Below are 9,199 nucleotides of genomic sequence, written 5' to 3'. Positions count from 1 at the left end.
TGGATTAACTTACAGATGACAAGACTAAATGTGATGTTAGGTGAAGTTCTCTTAGAATTCATCTCAAGAAAGACTAGAAACTTGAGGAAATGGTTTCAAAATCTTAGCATATACTAGAAGATCCAAGCAGCGCAACTTCCTGATTCAACATCATTTCGTGGAATGATTCACAAAGAATTCCTTAAATATTTTAATCTCATAAACAAAAGAAATAGAAAGGAATTCTTTGAAATGAAGTATTGCTGGATGGATCGAAAAGATCTGTAAAAGCATTTTCAACAAATGTCTGTAAAATATGATATGCTAAATAGTGCTAATAATGTTAATATCAAACATACATTTATTACTTCCTTACCAAATGAGCTTGAACCAGACTTATATAGAGCTATTAATGCCTTATCTATGTCTCAAATCTCTCTTAGAGAAATTCATTAGTTAGCCCTTTCTGCTTTGGATAAGCTATGTAAACAACAAAAGGTCTTTAAATCTATGCTTAAGGGAAATTCAAAGCTTCAATTAGCCTATAAGAAACCTTATTTAAAGATTGAATGCAAGAACCATGATCATTGTTCTTGCAAAAAGAAAAATAATTTTTATAAATACAAGCATAAACCCTTTAGCAAAAAGAAGAGAGCTCCTCTAAGTTACTTTAAAAGAAGGACATCAAAGTTAAAAAAGTCAAATAAGTGTCTTACTTGCGTATAAAAGGGACATTTTGCCAAAAAAAAAAGCCCAAATAAGTCCAAGAAAGATATAAAACTACTTCAGTCTTTTGAGACTTTTGTTCCTTTTGATAATGATCAGGATATTGAATGTGTCCTTAAAAAACAATTAGAAAGAGATAAGATACCTAAAATGTTCTTCTTATATTGAAAGAAAGCTCTAATATGATAAACAATATCCTCTACTTTATACTATTAGATCCTTCTTTAAACCAATAAATCTTTATGATCTACTTCCTTTTAGACTAATAAATTCTTGCCGCCACCCTAATCATGCTGAGCCTCCTTAACCTAATATAAAAGTCTAAATTCTTCCTAGCAAATATGACAAGCCTATCTCATCTATTGCTTTTATTGACATCAGTTCCTGTAGAAGTGGCATAAAACCCTATATACTTCCTAAAGAAGAATGTGTCTTGCATGAAGAATATTTCTTTACAGCTGATGGAAAACCCTTCAGGATAGATCTTGTTACTAGAATAAAGATTGATATATGATTTTTCCCTAGATGTGTTGTTTAGACTAAGCTCCTTAAGAGTGATCTACTTGCTAAAAACATTCCTGTAGGTTTTGATATTTACCAACAGACAAAGAACCTGTAGATACTTCCTAATAGCATCAAATTTAAATAACTCTTCAATGAGTACACTATCCTTGAAATTCAACAATCTTTTCCAGGCTATGAACAAAGTTGAGATTAACTTCTTTAGTTTTGTTATGAAAGTCATTATTAGTTCTAGCATCCATTTCCTTCATGGAAGAATTTAGAATTTTTCATCAAACTTCCTTTCAATAAGAATGAACATATCAATCCCACAAAAATGTCTCATCCTAGAATGAATCCAGAAGATCTAGCTCTAGTATGACATGAATGTACAACTTTACTTAAACAAGGGCTTATTAAGACAACCAAGTCAGACTAAGCATGCTTAGTATTCCATGTTGAGAAAATGTCAAAAAAATAATAAGGAAAGGAGGTTAATAATTGATTATAAGCCTCGCGATGCCTTCATACAAGATGATAAGTTTTCTCTTATAAAGATTAACACTCAATTAATCCATTTGAAGTGGGCTAATATATTCTTAAAATTTAATCTCAAAGTAAGATTTTGATAATTAGGAATGGATCCAATAGATTGAAGTCTCCCTACTCTAATCATCATTAATTCCAAACTAAGGTAATCAAGGGTTTAAACCCAATAAGAATTATTAAATTTTCACAAATTACATAAATGGGATAAAAAAATTTAACAATTTATAAATGGGAAATGGGATCTTATGTTTTCAATATTTAAAATACTTCTATATACTTTTAGTGTATCTAAATCAGAGTTTAAAATATGTGCAGAAATATAAGAATCAAGAAATAATCAAAACATTTACATATAACTTTAAAATAGTAAACTACATAAAAAAACAGCACATGCATTGTGACTCAACGCTCCTACGCCACTGTGTTAATGTCTTTGTGCCCTGTGCTGTGACACATTACACAATTTTAATAGCATTTGCTATCAAATTAACAGCATAGGGGATGAACTTTCGATGAGTCCTAAATCTTCGTCTAACATCCAATTTAGGTGATTTTGATGTCTGCAGAGAGATTTTGTTTAGCTCTAACTAATGGTATGAGTTTCATAACTAAATCATTTTTTTTATCAAAAGATGGATACCCAACATCAATTTCAATCATTTTTCACCAATACACACAATTAGGGTGTTTAAACTCACACACATATGCCAAAAACCTACATCAACCTTTAGACAATACTTAATGAACTATTTTAGATTCATACAATACACCACAACCAGTCAAATTCATATATAACATAATTTCAACTCCCAACCTCTAAATTCACAAAACATAAAGGGGAGAAATTTTTTTCACAAAATCATCAATATGCTTCATAACATCCTAAAAATACACTTTACTCTACTTGCACAAGTATGTCAGCCTTGTACAAGCTTTACAACCACATTACCACTAGCTTAAAGCACAAAATACACATGATTTTCACATTACTAATGCAAGTAGATTAAAATAATGATATGAGCCCTAATTGGCAAGTTAACAACTTGGATACACATAAAAAACAAACAAATCTAAAAGGTATACAAGTAGGATTTACTCAGAATCCTAAGCCTCTGATCTTTTTTCCCAATTCGAATCTAATGAGCTAGGCCCTACAAATATTAAAAATGAGGGATAAGTACAACTACTCAGTAATTAAAGTTCATGTAATCTGTACAATTGCATATCAATTATAATAGATGCAAATGACAATAAACTCATAAATAAAGTATATATGACAAATATAGCTTCAGCCACAACAATAACAAACATGTAACTAAGGCAATACAACACATATCATCATATACCTCAATTATAGACATCATGGGGATGCAAAAAGAATAATCATATGTCCCTAAACACACCATACCATAATAATAATAACCATGTGCCTGGACTAAGTGTATGATTAATGCTAACCTTATATCCTTTTGTTACCTCCGACATGAAACCAATGATTATTAGTGGCTATGTCCATAACGCAGACTAACCCAGCCTTCAACTCGTGAAGAGCTATCGATTTATGGTTAACTCACTTATATAACTTGGTTTTCCCCAATACTAACAACCATAGGGTGTTATAAACTTAACCTAGCTTCCTTTTAAATTAGTGAAGACTAATTAGGTTTAAGTCCCTCGAAAGACAAGTGAGACAGTCCCAAATCAATTATAGGATAAAGGCTACCTTTTAAATTTCAACTATTAGTGCCAAGGCAAGCTTTCAATTCCAACGATAAGTCGTCAGCACCACATGAATTTATCAATCTATTCCTCTCCCCTAGACAAACTCCAGCTAATGATCATGCTATGCACATATTTATGCAATTGAACCATCAATCATATCATGTCACATACCATTTTCTCACTTTATCATACTTCACATACTAAATATTGCATATAGCACATTTTCACCATACCATGTTTTCTATTCAACATCACTAATTATATATGTAAATGACAAACATATGTTCCTCTATAATACCAAACAATTTCATATATATAAATAACCACATTGCTAAAGTTGCATTAATATATAGTTTTCTAACACCAATCAAGTTCCAACATATTTGTTTCAGTAACTAATTAATAAACAACTATACACACTAGATTTTCTCCAAATTACCTTAAACTTTTGAGAGATCAAAGGTTTATCTCTCAAAATACAAGCTTTTAAAGCTTCCAAATTAGCTTAAATGATGCCGGAATTAGACAATCTACAACTAATCACAAGGATTTTATTATTACCCCATTTTTAGACAATTGTCAACATTACAACTCCACATTATCCTTTTCATGAAAGTCATAAATTTACTACCCATTAAACCTAATGGACTTACTAAGTTTCAATGACCCACATTGATATAAATGAGTCATTAAACCATTATTAATGGCTATCAAACACTCCCACCAACCTTATTTATTGCTAATTTTCAATATTAATGGTCTCCAACTATTAACAACTCATAAAACCATAAATGTTAGGTTTAAATACTCTAAACTACTCTCATTATATCCATTTTAGTTAATGGGTTTGGACCCATAACTCATATGGACCGAAAATCACTCTTCCAACTCAAACTCTAACTTACTGTTTATAAAAATGGAAGAAAAGGGATGAGAGAAGCATAATGCCCTTATCTTGGGTGTTAGAAAGCTCTAAAAATATCTCTAATAGTCCTTAAGTATGTGCCTTAACAAAGTAATCTTGTACTTTTCATTTTTTCCTTTTTCTCTCCTCAAGTTTTTCATCTATTTCATGACTAGTATATTAGAAAAGTTGACGCATGGCACTGAGAGGTCATTCCCTTGTTGCATGTCTTTGTGCACCGCGATGAATGTCCCTCATGTCACAGTATGTGACACAAAGAACCTTCCTTTACTTTTTCCTTTACTTTTGATGCCCGAGTCGCTTGACTTCACTTCAAACTGACATTTAGGATTGAAATCACTATCAAACACTTAGTAAATCTTTCTAGCCACATACCACATTAATTCTCTTAATTACCCTCATTAAGCTTAATTATAGCTCGTCGTTTCTCTAAGCAAGAACTTGCTGATGATTTACTATGGCATTGACTCTTCCTATGTGAACTTGGATTGTTGCCTTCATGAATTGAAGAAAGGAGACAAATCAAGAGAGAGATAGTGTTGCAAGTCTAAAAGTGTCTCGAATCAAAGAAGGAAAATGATGATGGTTGCCTTCATGATCTTTCTTTTTCTCTAAACTTGCCTTCACGATTATTGTGAATTGGGCTGACTTTAATTTCTTGAGTGTTGAATCTGATTGTTGTTTCAATGGTAGTTTTTGTTGATTGTTGAATCTAGATTGCATTGCCTTCGATTTCTCTGCTGATGCTTCTTTTAGTAGATTTGGCGAAGGGTGGCTAAGTTAGGCTAGTGTTTTTTCAAAAAAATTTTAATGAGGATATTTTAGTCTTTTAATAGTATTAACATCGTATTTTTTATAAAAATTATACCAAGATTCCATGAATATACTAAACATTTATTTTTAAACCTCTTGCATATTTCATTTTTATATCTACTTCCATTACCAAACATAGTTTTTTATGAAATATTTAAGAAGTAATATTAGACTAAATATTCATAAATGTTTTTGTTTTGCATTTTTTTACATAACTACATTTTTTTTTATTTTTACATAACTACAGTCTACTATACACTATATACCACTGTTAATAGCAGATGGCTATTCAACGAGCACGATTTTGTATAATTAATAATAATTAAACCATGCACCGACACTCAATTAATTTGGAGAATTGGAACCTTTGTATTTTCTCCTCTCCACACCTTTACTAGTTTCTACTCGATAAAGAAGGTTTCCTTTTCGAGAGCCCCAGTACGTGGTGGGGTTCAGAAGTGTTAAACATAAGCTCCCAAGAGTCCGGTCTTGGTGCTTATCAAGTGATGAGTGCTATAAATTTAAATCATTTAAATTTTTATTTGGACGGTTTGGATTTATAGTTTTTATTTTTGTTGTAAAAAATTATAATAAATAAATTTACCTTATCATCAATCAATTTAAACAATATATATTTGATTTGAATGGTCTAATTTAATATTATTTTTTAAAATTATAAAAATTTTAAAATAAATAATATTAAATTGAATCATTCAAATTAAATCTTTATTATTTAGATTGATGATAAGATAAATTTATTAAAATTTTATATTTTTTATTTTAATAAATAAAAATAAAAACTAAAAAATCTGGACGGATTGCAATGAGCACTTTAACCAATCGCAAACTCCTAGACAAGTTTTTGAAGAATTTACATGTACCTTTGGAGCCCTTAATTTATATTCCAGTTAAAAAGCTTAGCCTTCAGACTTTTTCGTGTCAGCGAACTTCATGGAAGCGCCATCAAATTAAATTTTAATAATTTGAAAACATACGATCAGGGCGCGACAGCATATACATATCAATATCCCATCACCTGAAAATCCAACATCTGAAAGAAGGGGACCACAGCTTTCAAATGAATGCGAGGGGGGCAAGGCCCACCGCCATCATCTTCATCACTCCATCTTTGAAAATCATGTTCGGACACGGTGACCAACAAGTGCCAGAATGATATGAACAATAATCCACTGCTATATCAGCCCACTCCAGAACACACAAAATATATGGAAGCTGGGATGCGAGAAAGATTATACTTGCACCCTAGCTAGCTAGTTTGACAAGACTGCAACAACCTAGCTACATGCACACCAGCTACTTGGAGAACAAATTTAACAAGGGTTTTCGATGACTTTGGTGGCCGACACTCCATCATCTTTTTTATTTGGAGATAATTATGCTTGGAGAGAATATAACCGTGGCTGTTGCGTGGCAGTTATTACGATTAATGTATACTACATCATAACACATGCAGTTTCTTTCTAAAACGACTCTCCTTCAGCTTCCGGCCATCCCTCAACCTTCAATAAGACCCCTAGCTAACCATCAATTCTTTATCCTTGAATTCTACTTTAAGTCGCAAAACCATATTCGTCAATCGTCACGACCATCAGAATGCCTCAAAACATTGGCATCTAGCTGTAGCTGAGGACTGGAAAAACGGACAACCGATATACAAGCTTGCATGTCAACAAGCCCGAGTTGTTTTCAATACAGGTAGCGTCTTGATTATCGATGGTCTGGAAATCAAGAGACACCAGGAGAAGAGAAGCTCAATCAAGAAGAAAATACCAAGGTGTAAAAAATCTCTAGCTAAAAGTTGGTTTTCCCCACTACTAATAAACTAACGGTGGAGAAGTAATATATGATCCTCAGGATCACATTTCCAATTAATTTATAATGATATCTAACATATATTGTATTTATATCATCCTGGTTCTGATTTCCAGCCCATGTCATGTGTCTGTCTAGCCATCTAAACAACAAATCGTGGAGTGGGGAAAGCAAATGTGCGACATATACATCGATCTCAGCAGCAAATAAGGCTCTTGCCTAGCACAACTCATTCAAGATGATGGATGTTGCACCAATTATACACATACACCCCCCGGATATTGCCCTTTATTGCCTCTCTCTCTCTCTCTCTCTATATATATATATATATATTTAAATATTGTTTGTTATTTCAAATATAAAAGGAGGACTAAATTTGTGTTTTACTCCCTTTATTGCCTCTATGTTTAATCGCCTAGCTCTCTTGTTAATAGAAACACTCGGCGTCTGTGTTCGTTAGGTCAGAATTATTAAGGATCGTCCGGAAGTCCATAAACAAACCAAATTATAAGTTCATACAGAACCCTAGTTTCGGTTTTATATCTCTAATAAGAATTACACTATTATTCTACTCATTACCAAGATTACACTAGATTAAAGAAAACAATACTATTCAGTGGGATCCGTCCGTTCAAACTTCTATGTATTTAGAAATATATATATATAAACATTTCCAGGCTTCCTATCTTATTTTAACCACAGATCTGGTGCATGTGCTACACAGTTATCAGCAGCAAAATTCAAAATTAATAGAAGGCTTCACCAATTCATTCATGAAGCCGATCGACTGAAACCAAAAGCCACTGATTGAAGGTCATCCACTTCATGAAAGCCCCACTGCTTTCTGTTTGCTTGCGAATCATAAGACATTGAATTCGAAGCAGCCTCATCAAAGCTAGAAAATGAGATGCTATCTTCCAGGGTTCCTGAATTTTCATAGTTCCCGATCGGGTTGGGATTCAGGAAAGGAGTGCTGCTGCTGCTCCCATAATGCTGTGTTGTTAAAGAGGAATTATTAGACATATTAGGGAGAAACTGATGCCCCGAGGTGTCGGAATTTTGGGTCTGGAACCAACCATGAAGATCGTGAGGGAAAGTGGTAATAGGTTTTCCACAGTACTTTTCATTAGGGTTTTCCATGGAAGAGGCATTGAGGAAGCTTTGAGCTGCTTGTTCCCTAAGATAAGCTAGCTGTGCTTGTAAATTGACCACCTACAAACATTATCAAAAGATTAAATTAGGGTTTCGCCTTTCAATTACAAACAGAAATTTCCATAGTAATTCATGAGATCGAGAGGATGAAACCTGCTGTTGGAGGGCGAAGATATGCGAAACACAGCCATAGATAGGATCCTGAAGCCTAGCTTGAGCTTCATATGAGATTGTGACGGCGGCTTCGGTACGGTCACTTACAGGGAGGTGAGCAAGGAGCTTGGAAACATTGCTCGCACCAAACACCTTATGAATGGCTGCAAAATGCGTAGCTCCTTGCTCATGGCAAAAGTAAGGTGCAAAAACACAACCTCTCACACATTTCCTTCTCAAGAATTTGCAGGCTCCACAAGGAGAACCAGAGCCAGTCATCTTGATTTAGTGGTTTCTCTAAGGGATTTCTGTTGTTTCTAGGTGATGATTTCTTCAGCTTTGTGCAAATCACAGTCATTAAACCACCATCTTTTTATACAGAAGAGCAAGAGGAAAGGGGTGATTAGAATAAGGAATAATTAACTACAACAGGTTCCCATAATGGCCTACACTGTTCATATTGTTTTTCCCAATATAAAACACTATCATCAACCATTCGAAAATTTTATTAGTCTGATAAATGAGATTCCGCTCAGCATCATTTCCTTAGACGACAAAAGAACTAGAATAAACCAAACGCATTTCTGTTTGCTTGATGATTGGATCTATCTTCTCCTGTTCTTTCTTTGACACCTTTCAGAATTATATATGCACATGGGTAGTACTAGCACCTTATACGGCACACCCCCAAGAATTACATATGAATAGCGGTCCACGTATATTCTTGACTGAGACAATAACATATATGAGAAAATTGAAGCACGCGCCTGGTTAATAATTGCTTACTGATTGAAAGTTGATTGTTACAGCCTTACTGTACGTAAGATAACTCATTTAATAATGTAG

The 9,199-nt window shown here is 33.4% G+C and overlaps 1 protein-coding gene across 2 annotated transcripts; it reads right to left on the bottom strand.

Annotated features, from left to right (window-relative positions):
- Positions 1-6,292: 6,292 nt before the first annotated feature.
- On the bottom strand, positions 6,293-8,803 carry LOC129307445 (LOB domain-containing protein 29-like). Of its 2 annotated transcripts, XM_054948412.1 has the most exons (3): positions 8,354-8,803; positions 7,812-8,260; positions 6,293-6,954 (listed from the first exon to the last, which is right to left on the bottom strand). In XM_054948412.1, the coding sequence occupies exons 1-2, from the start codon at positions 8,630-8,632 to the stop codon at positions 7,820-7,822; spliced, it is 720 nt and encodes a 239-aa protein (XP_054804387.1). In that variant the 5' UTR covers positions 8,633-8,803; the 3' UTR covers positions 6,293-6,954; positions 7,812-7,819. The 2 variants fall into 2 exon arrangements, with proteins under 2 accessions (XP_054804387.1, XP_054804386.1); XM_054948411.1 differs by lacking the exon at positions 6,293-6,954 and having other exon boundaries at positions 7,678-8,260; positions 8,354-8,802.
- Between the last annotated feature and the right edge of the window lie 396 nt (positions 8,804-9,199).

Source organism: Prosopis cineraria, unplaced genomic scaffold (genome assembly GCF_029017545.1).
Source record: "Prosopis cineraria cultivar Desert tree isolate PC_DT_omini unplaced genomic scaffold, ASM2901754v1 PC3, whole genome shotgun sequence".
Classification (NCBI taxonomy): domain Eukaryota; kingdom Viridiplantae; phylum Streptophyta; class Magnoliopsida; order Fabales; family Fabaceae; genus Prosopis; species Prosopis cineraria.
Note: the sequence above shows the minus strand (reverse complement) of the source record. Positions and strands in the feature narration are given on the sequence as shown.